The 18,233-nt window shown below is 43.8% G+C and overlaps 5 protein-coding genes across 5 annotated transcripts; 4 read left to right on the top strand and 1 right to left on the bottom strand.

The window, feature by feature from the left end:
* Nucleotides 1–52: 52 nt before the first annotated feature.
* On the top strand, nt 53–1,702 carry LOC131210846 (uncharacterized). Its single transcript, XM_058204149.1, has 5 exons — nt 53–182; nt 253–411; nt 479–729; nt 797–1,428; nt 1,506–1,702. Exons 1-5 carry the CDS (start codon nt 140–142, stop codon nt 1,621–1,623), a joined length of 1,203 nt encoding a protein of 400 aa, XP_058060132.1. The 5' UTR covers nt 53–139; the 3' UTR covers nt 1,624–1,702.
* A 396-nt stretch (nt 1,703–2,098) lies between these two features.
* On the top strand, nt 2,099–3,379 carry LOC131210450 (cyclin-K). The gene is made up of 2 exons (XM_058203702.1): nt 2,099–2,959; nt 3,029–3,379. Exons 1-2 carry the CDS (start codon nt 2,099–2,101, stop codon nt 3,308–3,310), a joined length of 1,143 nt encoding a protein of 380 aa, XP_058059685.1. The 3' UTR covers nt 3,311–3,379.
* Nucleotides 3,380–3,854: 475 nt separating this feature from the next.
* LOC131212113 (WD repeat-containing protein 7) lies at nt 3,855–12,589 on the top strand. The gene is made up of 14 exons (XM_058205859.1): nt 3,855–3,991; nt 4,060–5,036; nt 5,111–5,353; nt 5,428–5,648; nt 5,716–6,050; nt 6,131–6,291; nt 6,359–6,453; nt 6,529–6,595; nt 6,825–6,893; nt 7,404–7,502; nt 8,763–8,917; nt 9,016–10,404; nt 10,546–10,672; nt 10,926–12,589. Exons 1-14 carry the CDS (start codon nt 3,855–3,857, stop codon nt 11,267–11,269), a joined length of 4,419 nt encoding a protein of 1,472 aa, XP_058061842.1. The 3' UTR covers nt 11,270–12,589.
* Nucleotides 7,797–8,358, bottom strand: LOC131212114 (uncharacterized). The gene is made up of 3 exons (XM_058205860.1): nt 8,238–8,358; nt 8,064–8,178; nt 7,797–7,996 (listed from the first exon to the last, which is right to left on the bottom strand). The coding sequence occupies exons 1-3, from the start codon at nt 8,298–8,300 to the stop codon at nt 7,896–7,898; spliced, it is 279 nt and encodes a 92-aa protein (XP_058061843.1). The 5' UTR covers nt 8,301–8,358; the 3' UTR covers nt 7,797–7,895.
* Nucleotides 12,590–15,017: 2,428 nt separating the features above from the next.
* On the top strand, nt 15,018–18,157 carry LOC131207670 (uncharacterized). Its single transcript, XM_058200293.1, has 4 exons — nt 15,018–15,087; nt 17,268–17,402; nt 17,468–17,798; nt 17,878–18,157. Exons 1-4 carry the CDS (start codon nt 15,018–15,020, stop codon nt 18,155–18,157), a joined length of 816 nt encoding a protein of 271 aa, XP_058056276.1.
* Nucleotides 18,158–18,233: the final 76 nt, after the last annotated feature.

The following is an 18,233-nucleotide window of genomic DNA, read 5'->3' as shown; positions in this document are numbered from 1 at the left end:
ATTCATTCCATGCAAACGCTTTATAAAAAAGGACAAATTGACAGTGCGTAAACAACTCAGCAAACTGTGTTTTGTTTGGATGTTTTCCAAATCAAAAATCGCCTTTTTCTCTCAGAATTGAATGTGACTTTGGAACGTGATGGAAGATAAGTTGCAACAAACTGTAGCTCGTATGGTACTCAGTAAGTAAGCCACTGTGGCGGTAGGCAACAACATTTTATTATGATTGTGTCGTCCTTTTTGTTTCCGCAGCCTATCTGTACGACTCGAACATGGCTGATGTGGGAGAACAGTTTTGGGCGAAAAATCGGTATCTTCCAAAAACTGTACCACCCATTGTGCTGTCCCACATGACTTCGATTGGCCGGCTTATGACGATTGTTAAAGAGTTTTTGGAGGTGACTAGTATACGTAAGTTGCGATCCTTGCTTGTATGTTTCTGGATAACGAGTATAACTAGGACTCTTACCTATACCAGTTAACGAATTTTCGAGAACCTACATGGATCATGGATTTCAAAAAAGTTACGAAACAGTTGAGAAAGTTACGTTTTTGGTGGACATGTGCAAATCGTTACTATCTATCATCCCATGCGAATCCGTGCAATATGTTGCACCGTCTGCGGATGCACCGTCGAATGCTGACCCAGAGAACAATTCGGTAATTGTGATGGTGGATGAGGGAATAGTAGATTTTAATGATGCACCAGTTCAGTCGGAGTTGGTTACGGTAATTTCTACACATTATGAATGCTGATCAATTGCCCAATCAATAATAATTGCCCTTTTCGCATCAGATCGAAGTACCTTACGATGCCGCACCACAGGAGTACGTTATGAATCAGGACGAACTAAAAGAAAATATTAGGCCCAGCACATTTGAAACTGTTTGCCTTACGGAAACAATCGGAGTACCGGAAGAAAGCATAACGAATGCAACCGTCGAATCCGTACCTAATGTTACTATCGAACAGAATGTTGCATCGTCATCGACCAAGGCTGTCGACAGCAAGGAATATGTGCCAACCCAAATCAATAACCAACAAGTCGCTACACGCACGAGACTCGTTCCATCACGCATCATCCAGAAACGGCCTTCAATTGACAGAAAAATGAAGCGTACAAAATCACTAAAACGGCCTATTCGGGAACAGCCATCTTCATCAATGGTTTCATCCAGGAATGCTGCTACCTCAATCGAGCCACCAAATATTGTGGAATCAACGGATACGTGTGCTGGTTATGAATCTTCTTCGTCATCGACAGCATCATCGATAAATTCAGAATCAGACGAAGGCATCAGGCAGATGACCAGTACGTTGCAAAGACAACGCCTTTACCGCAAAGCATACAAAAAGCGTTCCAAAAAACACCCATTTGCAGAGAAGGCCAATAGCATAGCGTCCCTTCAACAATGTCAAGTATTAAGGTGAGTATTTGATTTGGTTTTAATGACGACGGTGAAAAAGGGCTACGATAAATTGTATTTCTTCCTTCCTATCCTAGGCTTCCGCAATTGCCGCCAGTAGAAAAGCCGGATGCTACAACTGACGAACTTCCACAGCAAGCAGACGTTGGGGAGGACACTATTTCTGCGGTTTTGGCACACATTTACGGAGAATAGTGTTTAGTCGGTCGGACTACGTAAGAATAGTCGACATCAATTATTTGGAAGTTCATTACTGTATATTATCGAAATAAACTCCCCAATATTTCTTAATAATTTAACGCTGTGTATTTGGCTTATCGTCCATGATAAGAGAATTGATCATTTAAAAAAGTCTAAGTAAATCAGAAGTTGTAGAGATAAGAGTTTAATATAAAATAAAAACTGCTTTTGTATTGAACGTTTTCTTCTGTTTTCGGTAACTTCTTTATATGTCACCAAGGTTTACCAAATTATGCCTTAAAATATTCGACGCGAGTGATGCGCGAAATTAGCCCCTGGCAGGTACAGAATCTGTAACGAAATGTCAGCTTGGCAATTGTTTACAAAGTTCAGAGTTCAGTAACTTCAGTTGCCGTGCAGGCAAAAGTGTCCTCACAAGATTATTGCTATCGCAAAGGCTGGGCATTCTAAGCGTTAAAACTCTTTCAAAATGCCCAATTGGTATTACGATAAAAAGGATCTACGGAATACACCGTCGAGCAAAGACGGCATTGAGTACGAAACGGAAAGGCGATACAGGAAGGAAGGAGCACGATTCATTATGGAGGCCGGTGCAACGATGAGCTTAGGGCATAACACAGTGGCAACGGGAGTTGTGTATTTCCATCGGTTCTACATGTTCCACTCTTTTCGTACTTTTCCACGCTATGTAACGGCCAGCTGCTGTTTGTTTTTAGCAGGAAAGGTCGAGGAAACACCGAAAAAGTGCAAAGATATTATCAAGACCGCTCGTGTTTTGCTGCCAGATGAAAAATTTCAATCGTTCGGTGACGATCCGAAGGAGGAGGTAATGACGTTGGAACGGATCTTACTACAGACTATCAAGTTTGACCTGCAGGTCGAACATCCGTACTCGTTTCTGGTCAAGTATGCCAAATGCCTCAAGGGGGACGCGGCGAAATTGCAAAAAATGGTTCAGATGGCTTGGAACTTCGTGAACGACTCACTTAGCACTACCGTGTCGATCCAGTGGGAACCTGAAATTATTGCCGTGGCGCTTATCTATTTGGCAAGTAAACTTAGTAAATTCACCGTAGTGGATTGGATGGGAAAACAGCCCGAACACCTGAAATGGTGGGATATGTTCGTGCAGGATGTAACGATGGAGATCTTGGAGGAAATTTGCCATCAGGTGTTAGATCTGTATCAGCCAGCACAAACGGATAATGCACCGCCTGATAGCCCTCCACAGCTTCCACCCAGCAAGGCATCGCCCCCAATGAAACGGGCTAATATTTCACCCATTGGGAATAAAAACTCACCCAACATTGCCGCTAATCATACAGTCAAAGTGAGGACCTGCTTAAACGAACGTGCGCCGAATTCGCAGTATTAACGTGCCTTTATTCTCTTTCCCTAGACTCCACTACCACCGTTACCACCTGCTGATATAGAAGCAAATCCGATTCCAAAGCACATCACCACGGATACGTCTCACTATCCGTATCCTCCGTACGGAATGCATCAAGGTCCGCCGATCCCACCACAGAGCCATGGACCGCCTCCGCCGTACGGTTCTATGCCCCCGGCAATGCCTCCACAACCTCCCCAAGCGTGGCAACAGTATCCGCATCCACACGCCAACAAGTATTATCCGCCGGGTATACCACCGCCACGAAGCAGCTACTATCCTCCGCAGTAATACATGCAGCCGCGAGAAAAGGCATAGGTTGAACAATATCGATTGTGACCGAATAAAATAAGCTACTAAAAAGTATATCGAGAATAATAATACCATGAACAAATATGTTCAAGCGATTTCAAAATATCTTGCGTTTTTTTTGTATTGACCCTTAACAGCATCGACGCTACTGCCTCGACGCCTGAATCAGCTGTCAAAGTGAAAATTTTCTTATCAGCAGTACGGTCAAGTAGCTTGTGCAGTTCGCAAGAAATCGTGAGCTGGTTAAGTAAAGTCAGATCCTATTCATCCCTATCGCAGTTGCGGGAGTTTATTTTCTCCGGATAACGGAGTGAACATAATTTAGAAGTTATCTTTGTCCGAGAACTGCTTTACCCAATTAAAACAACACTAACACCACCAAATTAGCCTCGCACAGTGACAGTTATTTTGTAAATAATGTTCTCGAGAATGGCATAATCTGTGGAAACTTCTATAGTGTTACTTGCGTTTGGTGGAAGAAATTTTGGCTACTTACCACTTAGTTCCCGCGAAGGAGAGGAAAATGCTGAATACTAACCTTGTTGTGCCCGTGGTGCTGTGGGGACCCAATACACCAACACACTGTGTTTCGAGCGTGTTTTTGTCACGGGATCAGAAAATCCTCGCGACAGGCTGCTACGATGGACAGATTTGTTTATGGTAATGAAGTGCAGATTGTTTGCTGTAGTGTATTACTACGTCTGACAATTTGATATTTTTTATTGCAGGCAAGTGGACCCCGACACGCTGCAGATGACACCACGGTGTCTTCTGGTTGGCCACACTGCACCCGTGCTGTGCCTGACCCGAGCCTCGATTGTACAGGATAATAACTTTCTCGTAAGCTCTTCAGAAAATGGGGAAATGTGCACATGGGATTTGGTAGACGGTAAATGCACGGAGAGTATTAAAATGCCACAAGTCCACACGAACATCCAGGCCTACCACATGGCAAACTGCGACGATATTCGGCTCTTTTGTAATGGTTATTATGCGGAGATCATGGTAATGGATCCGTTCAGCCTAGAGGTACTGTTTTGCCTCAGTTCGAAAGTGAACCCTGATTGGATATCCGCGTTGCACGTGTTGCGACCTTCGAAGCGCAAGGACGACGTCGTTCTGGCAATCACAACCACCGGCACGGTCAAGGTTTGGACTCTGATTGGCAACGAGAATAAGTATTCGGAACCAATCTACGAAAATGAATCGAAGCAGATACGCTGCCTCAACGCAATCACCATGAACTGTTGCTCGCAAAACCAGCGAACGGTTCTGATCGTTTGTGCAAAGTACTGGCAGATATACGATGCAGGTGATTTCACTGTGCTGTGCAGCGTCATTTCACCATCCGGTGAACGCTGGATGGGAGGCGATTTTCTCTCCAACGATCGTGTCATACTTTGGTCAGACGAAGGAAAGGGCTATTTGTTTCGCCTGCCGGCGAACAGTATTCCGGATAACAAGGATTTTCACGGCCCTTCGGTTGGCAAGGATTCCCCGTTTCTGTACTGCATCCTATCGCAGATGGGAGAAAAGCCACTCTCTTGTCCACCAACTATGAAACTGGTCACATCAAACCGTGGAGGAAAAACCCAAAAGTACTTGCTGCGTGGCGACTCCGAGGGATACGTCAACATATGGGACGTGCCAGATATTACGTTAGAGCAGATTAAACAAATTCAAAACCAGAAGCAACACCCCGCAAGTACGAAGAATTCATAATTTCACGGGTCTTTTTAGAATTGCTTTCTCAACTGGTTGCCCTTCACTTTGTTACAGCTTTGGAGGCCACGATTTGCACATCTCTGCTCGAAGCATGGAATAAAATGAATCCGCTACCAGCTGGCATTTTGGACCAACTGTACCGAAATAATGAGCCGTTGGTTAAACTGACGGCTAGCATTTACCTTCCCCAACAAAGTCGCTTAGTAGTGGGACGAGAAGATGGAAGCATCATTATTGTGCCGGCAACGCAAACCGTTATGTTGCACCTGCTGCATGGGAACCACCAGAAATACAGTGGTTCGTGTACTTGACAGATGTAGATGTATAACTTATGTACGAGGAACGGGATTACACCACTCGGTTTATTCCAGATTGGCCGCCGCACCAAATCCTTAATGGTCACAGTGGAAGAGTCAATTGTCTGCTATGTCCATCGCTGGCGAACTCCCGCTATGATAAATCCCATCTTGTATCGGGTGGTGTTGATTTCGCCGTTTGTCTTTGGGACCTCTACAGTGGAGCACTTATTCACAGATTTTGCGTGCACGCCGGAGAAATAACCCAGTTGCTTGTTCCACCACCAACGTGCAGCGTACGTACTATCAGCAATAGTTTTCCCCCAATCCCTATGCTAAATTGTTCTGCTTTCATTATTTTAGCCGAGAATTTTAAAATGCATCTGTTCGGTTGCATCGGATCACTCGGTTACTCTGCTCAGCTTACAAGAGCGTAAATGCGTTACGCTAGCGAGTCGCCACCTGTTCCCCGTAGTTTCTATTAAGTGGCGTCCGTTAGACGATTTCCTGATTGTTGGATGCTCGGATGGAACTGTTTACGTGTGGCAGATGGAAACAGGGCATTTGGACCGTGTGTTGCATGGCATTCTTGCCGAGGAAGTGTTGAATGCTTGTGATGAAAACAGTGGCGACACCGGAAGCAGCACTGGATCCACTTCAGAAATGGGACTCGCTAATCCGGCAGTTCACTTTTTTAGGTAATATTCGTCAACCCTCTTTTCCTTCCATATTGGTGATCGCTAGCGAGGTGCGATTATAATACATTGATCGTTTGTAGAGGGCTTAGACATCGCAACATAAATGCGATTCGGCATGCCACGCAGCGTGGCATACATCAGTTGCAGCAGCTTCACGCGCACAACAATCAGCACGGAGATTTTCTGATGAAGAATCGCAGTAGCCCTCTTATTATTCAAGGATTGCGGACCAATCCGAAGGGTATGTTAAGAGTTTCGTTAAAAAAAATTTCCCGGTGGTGTCTGATGTACGCTTTTTCCAACCTCAGATGCCGAAAGTCATATATTGTTTTTCGATATCGAGGGTTTAATATTTGAGCTACATGCAGAAGAATATGCTGCCATGAGTCCTAATACGCTAGAGGTAAGCAGATAGTGACGCCAAATTTGACTAATGACATAGTTATTCAACAATGCCCTCATGGTATTTTATTAACAGGCCGAAGGGTTGTTAATTCCAGCAGGAACTGATAGCCATTCGTCGGATGCTGGGAAAAAAATTTCAGGTAAATGAGCGTCGTTTGATTTAACTTTATTTATGTGATTAAGTGTGATAAACATATTGTGCATTAGGGTGTCATTTGGCAGTTGGAACTGTGAATAATGTTACCAACAGCAAATATCGATAGAAAATCTGACCTGTTTCTTTTCTTTGTTTATTTTCACGCTATGAAAAACAATGAATTTTATCTAAAAATACTTAACACGAACATCCATTTGCACGCAATAACACAGATTTCTTTGGACGTGTTAAGAACAAGGCTGGCGACATGGAAAAAATACTAAAAGAAAAAGATAAACACGGTTTGTTGCTTGCAATCTCTACAATGTATTCCCAAGTGTTTCAGCCTTTCAGCAGTTTCATTATATTTTATTACGATTTCTGTGGCTTTAGATTATTTCCTTTGCCTGCTCGTTTTCAGTTAAATACGGACAAGATTTTCTTTATACTTCCTCGTTACAAGTTTCCCAAAGGAAAACCGATAAATTATTTTACCAGTTGTCTGCGAATGTGTCACTCATTTGGACATTTTAATTTCTCAAATATTGGCAATGTCCAACAGTTGTGCTTTTTTTTATATATTTCTTCTTTAGAATAGAAGCATGATTTGTTTATTTAATTGAAATTTAGCTTAGCCTTCACCCAAATCCTGCCCAAGCTTCTTGTCATGTATTCCGTTTATCATTTGCCAAACATTTGTAAAACTAGCTTTCGTTTTTATTATCCCGAAACAGACCCAAAGTAATTAGTAAAGCTAGCTACATAAAGTACTTCTAATTCAAATGTTTATTATTCACTTTCCTTCAATGAAGGCATTTTAGCTAAAATGAAGGAAGGCGCTGAGAATGTCCAAACAAAGGTCCAAGCAAAGCTTGAAAGTGTCGTGAAGAACGTTGGCGAAACAGGCAAAGGTAATTTTCTTTCTTCGGAGTGTGTTCTACACAATGTTCCTAAATTTGTACAAGTAAAGATTTGTTTCTTGTTTAAAATTTATCAAAATCTTGAAATGCACCAAACCGTTGACTTTTGGGAGTAATTAACCATAGAGCATAATTCGCACACAGCGGTCAATTCGTAACAGTAACTTGTAAGCCTTCTCTCGGCGCTATAAGTAGCACTGTTTAGAAGATCGTATTTCAAGCTTCATTTACTAAAAGGTTATGTCAAGCATTGTTTATATAATTTAGAATGTGAGGTGGTAGTGCCCGAATCGTGCTTGTTCCTATTAATCACTCAACGCGACTATGGATACTAGTAGTATATAAGTTGAAAATGTTTCTTTGTATAAGTAATGCTGCTTTAGATTATTGCAAATGCAATGGGTTGTTCTCAAGTCGCTGTCCATCTCCTAAACGTCGGCCGGGATCCGCTGCCGTGCCAAACGGTTGATTAAGGCCTGCTTCAACTTAGAAGAAAACAGTTTATGTCAGGTTTTTGTTAGTTTGGTTCGAAAGAGCAAAATCAATTCTCACTAGCAGCGTAGTCCTCCTCATTTCCGGATGCATCATTATCTTCTTTCGCCAAATCGCTTGCTTGATCGTCCTCGTCGTAAGTGGGTTCCTCTCCGGGCGCATATTGTGGGGCACTCTGCGTAAAAACTCCAGTTAGCAAAAGCTAATGTTTTCGCGTCAGCGTCACACCATCACCTGAGCAAATACTGCCAGCAGTACAACACCCAACAAAGTTCCAAGGATATATGTTCTCGCCATGTTCAGTAATCAACGTCACGCTCGGCTTGCACTGATCGATGGGCAGAGGAATACTTTCTGTAACTGTCCCGTCGCGACACGAGTGTATTTATATAGTGCGCCCCACTCGTTGCAGTATTTTCCGCCACTCGCAGAGATTTATTGTAGGCAAATAGCCTATTGCTTGTGCAGATTGCAGCATCGTATTAATGACGCATCGAACTGGGTTCAGTGCTGATAAGAACACGTGTGCCTGAATCGGGTGCATTCATTCTAGTTACGTCTGGTTGTTGGCCAGTTCCACAAATTCATGCAAAGTCGGACATAGTCTAAACCAAATCGATTATCATCGACAGATCAGCAATTGAAATGATTTTTTTGTGTACTTCACGGATAGTTATAAATTAAAAACCACAACAACATTGTTTATCAAAATCAAACCGATCGTACGATTGAAAAAATTTTTATTTAAATTTTCGCCAGATACCGCAGACATAACGAAGAAAATAGTTCCCCGCATGGAAGCTACCCACGTGATGGAAGTCGCACAGTTATTACTATCCCTCATACACTCCTGGGGACTCGATCCGCACTTGGACAAAGTGTGCGAAACGCAATTGGGCCTGCTGAGACCAATGGTGCGTTTTTATTGATCGCGGCCATCTGATATGGCGACTAAATGAGTAGGGTGATTTGGATTGTATTTCCATTTTATTTTGCACTCGTCTATACATAGATTCCCGTTTCGTTTGGAGTGCTTTCCAAGGGTGGTTACATGTCACTTTTGCTGCCAACCTGGCAGAATAATATAGTGACCAGCTCAACGGCGGAAGAGCTGCACAGTGCGTCAATGACTGCCGAACAATTCCGTCAGGAAGGTCTAACGAAGCTGTTCACTGCTCGGCTACACTGGGAGCTGAGCACAACGCTCACGTCGAACCATCTACTAGCGATGGTCGCCATGTCCAACACCTTGATGTCAATGAACATGGCCACGTTCATACCGGAACAGGAGCGAGCCCGCAAACTGCATCGCCAGTCAACGCGTGCCACGTGGACCAACGAGGAAGAACAGGAAGAGGCGTTCACACAGCAACAGGCGCAAATCAAGCAGGGCTGGAGCTTGTTGTCGACGCACCACTGTTTCTTACTGCCGGAGAAAATTGACGCACTCGATGCCAATAACTTCAAGCGGCCGCAAGTGGAGATGATGGCGCGTCGCTGGCAGCACCATTGCCTGGAGATCCGGGAAGCGGCGCAACAACTTCTGCTCGGTGAGCTGGGTCGGATGGGTAAGAAGGGTCGTAAACAGTTGGTGGAAAGTTGGGCTCAGTATCTGCCGATGTATACGCACACCGAACCGATTGTACAGCAAGCTGCTGCGCCAGGCCAATCAAATGCAGGCTCTCCAACCTCCAGCCCAACCGGCCAGCCAATAGAGCACGAAGAAGAATCGGAAGAAGAAGAAGAGGTGGTCCGCAAACCATCGAGCTTGGCGGAGCTGAAACGTAAGCAGACAACGGCTGTCGTTTTGCTCGGTGTAATCGGCGCCGAGTTCGGACAGGATATATCCTCCTCGGACGGAAAACGTAGCAATGACAATCGACGCAAAAGTTCTGTCGTCGAAGGTTTTGGCATTGGCAACAATAATCTGGCTCGCTCGACATCGATGGCCCTTACGCATCTTTTGCTAGCGCCAGCCACCCCGAAGCTGCCGGCATACACCCCGTTGCGGCGTGCAGCTATTGATTTGATTGGCCGCGGATTTACCGTTTGGGAGCCGTACATTGATGTGAGCAAGGTGCTGCTTGGATTGCTTGAGATGTGCTGCGACTCAAACCGGCTGATTCCGAGCCTAAACTACAAGCTGCCTCTAACACCGCAGGCGGACGCATGCAGAACGGCGCGCCATGCACTGAGGCTTATAGCGACGGCCAGACCGGCTGCTTTCATCACGACAATGGCCCGCGAAGTGGCACGCTATAACACGCTGCAACAAAATGCGCAGGCGATAAGCGTCCCCATCACGCAATCGGTGCTCCATCGGGCCAAGCGGGAGATTCTGCAGTGTGTCGAAATGCTTATCGACAAGATGCAAACGGAGATTGCAAATCTACTCGTTGAGGTACGTAGCTGTGTTGGATTGATACCTATATAATGTATGTAATGAATGATAAAAAAACAAATTCATGAAATGTTTTTTGTAGCAAAAAAACAAAACATTAATGTAGTTTTAAAAAAACTTTTTTCAACTTGCTTCATACAGGTGATGGATATTACCTTACACTGTGTTGATTCGGGTGACCTTAAAACCAAGGGTCTTGCTGAGGTTAGTCCTCTAATGTGCAAATTCAATCAGGTCTCACACTGCAGCGCATCACGCCGGATTGCCGGTAAGTAGATGGTGCCATTTGAGCACAAAATGGATACTATTTCGTCAGAAAGTATTTCGTTAGAAACATGATTCGTATTTTTAAGTTACAAAATATTGTCAGTTTCTTGGCGCTTTTGAGCCAACACATTTCTCTGCCAAAACTGCTGTTGGTTTTGTTGTTGTTGTCTTATTAATGGACAGATCGCAATTGCTATCAATTTTGAATGCTCGATTTGTGTTTCATGCTCTTGGTGTCTCCGCCCGACCCACAGTTGGCGCCAACAACGGACATTTGGCCATCTACGAGCTTCGCCAGAATAAGTGTCAGATGATTCCTGCGCATACGAAACCTGTAACAGCGCTAGCGTTCAGCCCCGACGGTAAATTTCTGGTGAGCTACTCGTGTACGGAAAATCGCCTATCCTTCTGGCAAACCAGTGCCGGCATGTTCGGTCTCGGTCAGTCACAGACGCGGTGCATCAAGGGTTATTCGACAGCCCCGATACCGGACATTGCGCGCCTCAATCCGATGCGCTTGGCTAAACTGATATGGATTAACAATCGGACGGTCACGCTGATGCTGGCTGATGGTTCAGAGACGCGGTTCAACGTGTAAATGCGTACCAACAGGAGGGCTAAAATTGCTGGCGGAGCCTCTGACAGTCGGACGAAGGACGTGACTCTGTTGCAGATAAGTTGTTATTTTTTTCTTTGTTGAGTTGTTAGTATATTTCTGTTACCTTTTTTAAGTGGTCAAATATGATTCTTTATGGTTGTTAAATTTGCGCATAAGCTGTAAAAACATAACGTAAAACTCCTCAAATGTGCAGCATCATAATTTTTAATTGTTATGTCCCAGAAGTATGGATGAGGTGAGCTTTCTCACAGTTTTGGTGAAGGGAACACTTTTAGGAGGTGGCTAGCTTCAGATGAAATTACACTAAGGGATTTTAGATTGCCGATTCCGGCGAACAGGGGGGCAGAAAATGTTTTCCTTTCCTGATGGCTCCACGGATAACCGCATATTACTGAAGAAGTGGCGAACGAAGAGAACACAAAGTCGGTCGGCGAAATGGTAGAGCCGTTCTCTTCCAAAAAAGGCACTACATTTCCGTTGATCAGATTATGCCCACGGTGAGCTTATATAATTATGCAAATTCGATTGTGTTTCGCTTCCTTTTCGCACCGAACGGAACTCTGCGATTATCTCCTGGGCGAATGCGGAGCGCGCGTGGTCCAATCGTTATTTCATCTTCTCTGGATGACCCATATATGTTTTATTTATTGGTTTCTGGATTGTCTTCACCTTGCGCTCCGGTCGAGATATGATGTTTCCTGTGTCCCGGGAAAGGGAATGGGTCCGTTCGGGTGCGATTCAGGAAGGTTTTTGTGTGTGATGTGATCTGCGGGAGGTTAGCCGCCACCTAGCATGACCCACATCATTGCCCAACTATTGAACGGATATTTGTTGGCCAATCTTTAGCGCTTCCTTCATAATTTTCATCATCAACTCTGACAACCGGCGATAAAAACGAATAACGAATAATCGAAGTATTATTAAAGATATTTGTGAACGGAAATAAGTCTTAAACCTAGTAACGGCCGATACCTTTCACCGTTTTTTGTTAATTTTGTTCATATGCTACCTAAACATAGGGTTTTAATTTACAATAGCTTCTACTCCACCGTTCCACTGGGTTTATACTTAAAATAAAAGTAAAGTGAAACACGAAAAAAAATTAAAAAACTCAACGATAATAAGCAAATAGCAAATGCAATATATGTTAAAGTATTCCCCTATCGAGAACAGGCCTGTTGGGGCAAACAGTTAAATAACATTGTGCAGATATACACCTATACAACAATAATAAAGTTATTTAAGTTATTTGTTAGCCTGACACGAATAATAAATGTGAAACTAATCTATACACGAACTTACAGCAAATTGAAATATTAAATAATATCCATTTTAAATATGAACGAATTGATTAAAAATGAAAGAAATGTTAAAGCTAATTAAAAACTGTAACTACTGTACTTTTACTATAATTGAGAATGAGAATGAGAATTGATAATAATTGGGAAAGTATGCTGCGCTCCATCGAACAGCATCTAGGTGTTCGTGGTCCTCAGTTTAAGCGGCTTGGAAATGCCAACCCATTGTGTTTCTTTTGATCGGTACCTCTCATTGTTTTGGTTGTGTCATTCATTGCTACGTTATTTTTTTTTCTTTTGTATTCTAGCAACTTTGAGCTGTAATCGCCTAATAATTGCTACGTTATGTTTCTTCACGCTATATGTTCATCTCTCGGTGCTGTGGGACGGCATTTATCACCAGTGTATGCCGTTTGCCTAAAAATTAAATCGATTAAAAAAAGAAGATCCGCACAATGATGCAGAACACATCGGGTGAAGTTGTCGCTGTGTTGATTAGGTTCTTAAAGTGATTTTAACGAGCTGAGGGTTTGCGAGTTGGTATCATTCGCACGGGTGCGCCGGATCTGGTAGACAACTGATTCTAATCACATCCATTGACCACTTCTAGAATTTATATTTTTATTCACTGGCAATATCTACGGTCAACTGGGCTAACGTACTAACGGTCGTCTGCTAATCTCGATCGTAAGTGACGCAGAATGTCTGCAAGTGGTCACGTGGAAAGCATTGCTTCGTGATGTTCGGGTTTTGAAAGGAGCAAAATACTTTCCAGTCCACCGATCGCTATCGGCCCGATAAATATAGGTAATAGGGTTTGGCTGCACTGCAGATCAATGCATTCAGCGGGGCGACGGTCTTGGTGCTTTAGTGTTCACCCCACGAGAAAATCTCCAAAAGAAAGCAAAGCAGAAAGGCAAACGAGTGGCTACAAAGTGCACGCGACCCAGATTTCACATTCTGGGGTAGGTCAGGGTCCAGCAACTCAACTCGCTGCGTGAGTCAACCCGCTACGATGATACGGCCAGAGCGACCCTATGTTTCTCAGCTGACCGCCGGCGGCTTTCGCTATCCCGGTAAACCTGACGTACTGTTTTAATCTCAATTAGTGTCGGGTGTTTGTGTAGCTTTAACATTACAAAACTGGGGAATAAACTATTAACCACTGTTTCTGTAAAAACGGCTGATCGCTGATCGCGAGCGGCACGCGAACTTGCTACCAGACTTTCTCACTTTTCGTTATCCTGTTTTTCCCGTTTCGAGCGGAGAAGAGTGAAAGAAATGGGAAACGTTTGTATAGGAGAGAAATCTGACACTACCAACGATTATCACATCGCTCGTTAATGGCCAATCTCGCCAGACGGATCGTGGACATTGTGACAAGCGAGTAAGATCATGATGACGCTATCAGGCAAGATGCTATGAATGGAGCGGTCCATTTTGCTCATCCGGTTGCCTAGTTAGTAGAGGTTGTTAACCTCTTCGGCAGTCTCGACATTACCTCTTCGATGTAACCCAAGCAAAGGGCTCGTTTCAAACGGTCTCCCGCGGCGCAACTCGAACGTAAACCTGAATGCAAAGGATAGAGACGAACCTGCGAGCCATTGATAGTTTAATTCTTGTCGCGCTAATGCCGGACGCGGGACGGAGAAAAATGTACGATCCCCGATCTCCGTCCCCGGGCTCTAGGATCTCGACGGACACGTTTTACCTTTGCCCACTTACTCATTCGTTCGTTTCTTCTCTCTTATTTGGATTGTTTCGGTGGATGCTTAAGCCGCGACTACCATTTCTCCAATGCTTAATGTTTTGTCGGTCCGGATTCACCCATCACCGTGGGTCTTTCTCCACCACCCCCTCTCGCTCTCACACACTCTCTCTCTTTCTCTCTTTATAGTGGATGAAATATAGAAACTATCTTTCTGCGTGAAGGCTTTCCTGGTTAAACTGTAGATCGGAAAGTTCGCAGTCGTGATACGTGCGTCAAGCGAAACGGTTCATTTCTACAATTTCTCCCAGATTTAAAAAGTTAGCCGCTGCTTCCAATACTCGTTGTTAACGGCAACCGATTTGCACGTTTTCGGACCGAGTGAGTTATTCAAATCGAACAGTTTCTTCTCGAACCGGATCTTTGGTTATCATTTTGTGAGGCAGTAGGTTAAAAACTGAGGTTTTTTTTATTAAGCGAGTGAAAGTGTGAACTTGGCCCCGTCTCTCTGGCGTACATAGCGAGACGTATAGTTGGCGAGACATTGGCCCCCGCCTGACTGGCCGGCGTAAAGAAGCCTCGAACGTTCGAAACTGCGGGCACGATCTGCCGGAGCGAGTAAATATTTGAACAACGGAACTACCATTGGAGTGTTTGAGAGGAGCGGCCCATCAAAGAAACCAAAGAGTGCTACCAGTGTCGTGAAACAAACTGTGGAACAATGAAAAAATTGTTGTTGTTCCTGTTGCTGACCTACTTATGCTCCTCAGCTCTGTCGGCCAGCATTTTGGGTACGTACCAAATGTAGTTTTTCTGGACCAACCATCGAATCGTGTGAGTTAGGCCATATTGATCTTTAACCCATACAGTAGGCCGAAGGGCAGTACACAACAAAGCTATAAAATAATGCTAAGTTTACAAGCAAGAAGGAAAAATTAGAAAGGAGGATTATAGCTTTAATAAATCAAGCTACGCTGGATTTTTATCAAGAGCCTTAATAAAGTATCTAACAACCTGTTTTTCTAGAATTCAGCATGCCGATTCCCTTAATTATTCTGACGACTGTAAGGCTGTATTGAAATTGTGTTTTTATCCCATTTTTGAAGCTGAGTGAAGCTTCAATTCGCAGCACCAACAAAAAAGAACCCACCCAAAGGGCAAAAATAGATTCAGTGATTTTCTTGCGCTATTTTGCACAAAATGATATGAATAGACGTTGCTCTGTTGGGATGCACTACTGTCTCCAATCCAGTCCATTTTAGTCCAGATCGATATTGTTTCTTTAATGTTGTGGCTTTGAGGAAATATCCGTACAAAAAAGTAAAAGAAGAAGAAAATAGCTATCAATGTTTTTCGCTTCACGTTGGTCTTTGGAAACTTGCACACGTGCTTTGAGGTCTGTTGGATTGTTCTCGTGGTTCTCACATGAAAGAATAATTTATAAATGTTATTGAGATGCTGCTTTTAAAAATTATTACGACAACAAACCAAAATTCAAATTGTATGATAATGTTGTCAAAATGCACAATACACAACATAGAAAAGACAAGCAGTTTTTAAATTGCTTCTAATTATTCTTCTGTTGCAATGTGTGCGTGCAATTGCACTTCCGCAGCGTGTTCCAGATGCTCAATCGGTCCTCAAAGCTTACTGGCTTTTTCAATATGTATCGATAACAGAAGGTGCTGCTACTAGCCTAATTTTTTGCTAGGTATGCGCACTCTGCATATGAACGCATGTGAAGTTTCATTTCAATCGGTCACTTCAATTTATTGTTTACCAGCCATTTAGTATCGACGTGTCACAGTATTTCTTTACAATAGAAAAAATCAATTATCGTGCAGTGAATGAACTTTTGAATGAAGGAAAAATTATGAACGAATTTTGAGAGTGCAGAAGGACTCATCGTCTTCAATTAGTACAGTAGAAAGACGGATTACTGAATTTAAACGTGCTCGTACAAGCCTTGAAGACGATCCACGTCAAGGACTTCCAAAAACAATAGCAACATCTGGAAACGTTGGAAGAACACGGGAAAAATCGTCGAGTGACTGAAAGAGATTTAGTAGAAGTCATAAACATCTCATTGGGCAGTGTAAGCAATATTGTGACTGAAGTATTGGGGTTCAGAAGCTGTGTGCAAAATATCTAAATAAAAAAAAATATGTGCAATATATCAGGACAATGCACCGTGTCACAAGAGTATTTTGGTAATGGCAAAAATTCATGTTGCAGCATCCACCGCATTCACCAGATTTGGCCCCTAGTTTCCCCTCCATCTGTTTCCAGACCATATAAAAACCATACGCGGAAAAAGTTTTTTAACAAATGATGAGGTCACATGTGGAAACGTATTTAGCAGCCTTTCCATGTTTTTACTTCAGGGATGCAATTCAAAAATTGGAATCTCGTTGGAACAAGTTTTTTTTTCTTTTGTATTATAGAGGCTTTGAGCTGAAATCGCATAACATTCGGCTCTTTGCGTTGGAACAAGTGAATTGATGTCCAGGGAGACTATTCTGAACAACAAAGTGTATTTCAAGCCATACTGTAAATAAGTGGTTACAATAAGATAAAACAGTATCAAATAACATTACAGAATTATTTGACGAACAATTAGTTGTGCAATATGCATCGACAAGTCCATAAGTTAAAAATTGTTTATTGGCCCCGTATGTGTGCAGGAACAATGAGGGGATCGTTATAACAGCGAACTGCACTCGACGAGCGCACCGCCGGGTTATACGGCGCTGGTGGGCTGGGACGCCAGGCCGGGAAAAGGGCTAGTCATGCCATGAGAATGGAGGAAGGCGAACAAGCCCACAAGTTTTCTTAGGCGGGTGTAACGAGATAGAGGACGTAGACGACGTAACCCCCGTAGAAGCGGTAGAGCAGGCCCCCTCGGCGGTCGTAATAGCCGGATAAGGAAGTCATGATGAGTCATAGTGTTCTTAAAATATTCTTTTTGCAGACTACCTCTCGCTAGCCACCGACGATGCGGAAGCCAAGGATGACCAGGCCGGCTCCAGCAAGTGTTTATGTAACGGTCCTTCGTGTATTTGCTGCATTGACTTCAACATGACGTTTGTCGATTTGGGAGGTCCTGGTAGGAACTACTTATCTGCCAATATGATAGCAGTACTCTTAGTTTCGAGTCTCCTTTTTTCAAAGGTTGTGTGCGATTGAAGTACCTTTCCGCCGAGGAAGGAATCGCTCTGAACGTTTCCTATGGAGACAGCGTGTTGCACAGTCAGCGTGTGAAAGGGCCCGATCCAGCTCCAACATGCTTGAATGTGTTCTCTAGTCTAGCACAAATCTGTGCCCGCTTTAATGAATTGTTGCCCACCGACGAAGGTATGCGTGGGTGTTTGCAGCTTGAACCGATGTTGCTAGGTGACGTGCAGATTGAACTTCCCCTTGGCTGCTTCAGGATGGGACCGAACGGCATGGAGGTGATTAAGTCCGCTGAAGAGCAGATACGGGAGCAGATTCCCAGCGAAAGGTACCGAAGACGCTGGTGGCCATAATGCGATATGCAGCCGCACTAATCGAACTGTAAAATGGTGTTCTTTATTTCGCAGCGAGGAATCGACGACTCCGATCGCAGTGGTCGGAGAGCAATCGCCGGCCCCGGTTGCGGCTGGTAACGCAACGTCAGCCCTGTCACTCCTTGATGATCTCTCTACTGCCGACATTTTGGCGGCAGTCAGTGAATCGACGGACGAAGGTATTGCAATGATATCCAATTGGCTCGGCTTATCGGTGAACCGCGTTCAGAAACCAGCTCCGGACACAGAAACCGCCATGGAAAGTGCCACGCCAGAGGCAGAAAGTGATAAGAAACCGGAAACTGAAGAGTAGGAACGTATTGTGCAGCATGTTAGGGGTTAGATTTTTAAATCCGTATTTATAGTATTAGCACAATTAAGTCACATTC

The sequence above is a fragment of the Anopheles bellator genome, chromosome 2, assembly GCF_943735745.2.
Source record: "Anopheles bellator chromosome 2, idAnoBellAS_SP24_06.2, whole genome shotgun sequence".
Classification (NCBI taxonomy): Eukaryota; Metazoa; Arthropoda; class Insecta; order Diptera; family Culicidae; genus Anopheles; species Anopheles bellator.
This window is presented reverse-complemented; position numbering and strand designations above follow the sequence as displayed.

Bases quoted from the DNA above. Each gene is read 5' to 3' on its own strand.
- LOC131210450 (XM_058203702.1), top strand. From the start codon at position 2,099: ATGCCCAATTGGTATTACGATAAAAAGGATCTACGGAATACACCGTCG. The intron at 2,960-3,028 runs GTGAGGACCTGC...CTCTTTCCCTAG, and splicing joins CCGCTAATCATACAGTCAAA to ACTCCACTACCACCGTTACC.
- LOC131207670 (XM_058200293.1), top strand. From the start codon at position 15,018: ATGAAAAAATTGTTGTTGTTCCTGTTGCTGACCTACTTATGCTCCTCA. The intron at 15,088-17,267 runs GTACGTACCAAA...TTCTTTTTGCAG, and splicing joins TCTGTCGGCCAGCATTTTGG to ACTACCTCTCGCTAGCCACC. The intron at 17,799-17,877 runs GTACCGAAGACG...TTTATTTCGCAG, and splicing joins GAGCAGATTCCCAGCGAAAG to CGAGGAATCGACGACTCCGA.
- LOC131212114 (XM_058205860.1), bottom strand. From the start codon at position 8,300: ATGGCGAGAACATATATCCTTGGAACTTTGTTGGGTGTTGTACTGCTG. The intron at 8,179-8,237 runs GTGATGGTGTGA...GTTTTTACGCAG, and splicing joins TGCTGGCAGTATTTGCTCAG to AGTGCCCCACAATATGCGCC. The intron at 7,997-8,063 runs GTGAGAATTGAT...TTTTCTTCTAAG, and splicing joins TGAGGAGGACTACGCTGCTA to TTGAAGCAGGCCTTAATCAA.
- LOC131210846 (XM_058204149.1), top strand. From the start codon at position 140: ATGGAAGATAAGTTGCAACAAACTGTAGCTCGTATGGTACTCA. The intron at 412-478 runs GTAAGTTGCGAT...TACCTATACCAG, and splicing joins TTTGGAGGTGACTAGTATAC to TTAACGAATTTTCGAGAACC. The intron at 730-796 runs GTAATTTCTACA...TTTTCGCATCAG, and splicing joins TTCAGTCGGAGTTGGTTACG to ATCGAAGTACCTTACGATGC.
- LOC131212113 (XM_058205859.1), top strand. From the start codon at position 3,855: ATGCTGAATACTAACCTTGTTGTGCCCGTGGTGCTGTGGGGACCCAAT. The intron at 3,992-4,059 runs GTAATGAAGTGC...TTTTTATTGCAG, and splicing joins GATGGACAGATTTGTTTATG to GCAAGTGGACCCCGACACGC. The intron at 7,503-8,762 runs GTAATTTTCTTT...AATTTTCGCCAG, and splicing joins CGTTGGCGAAACAGGCAAAG to ATACCGCAGACATAACGAAG.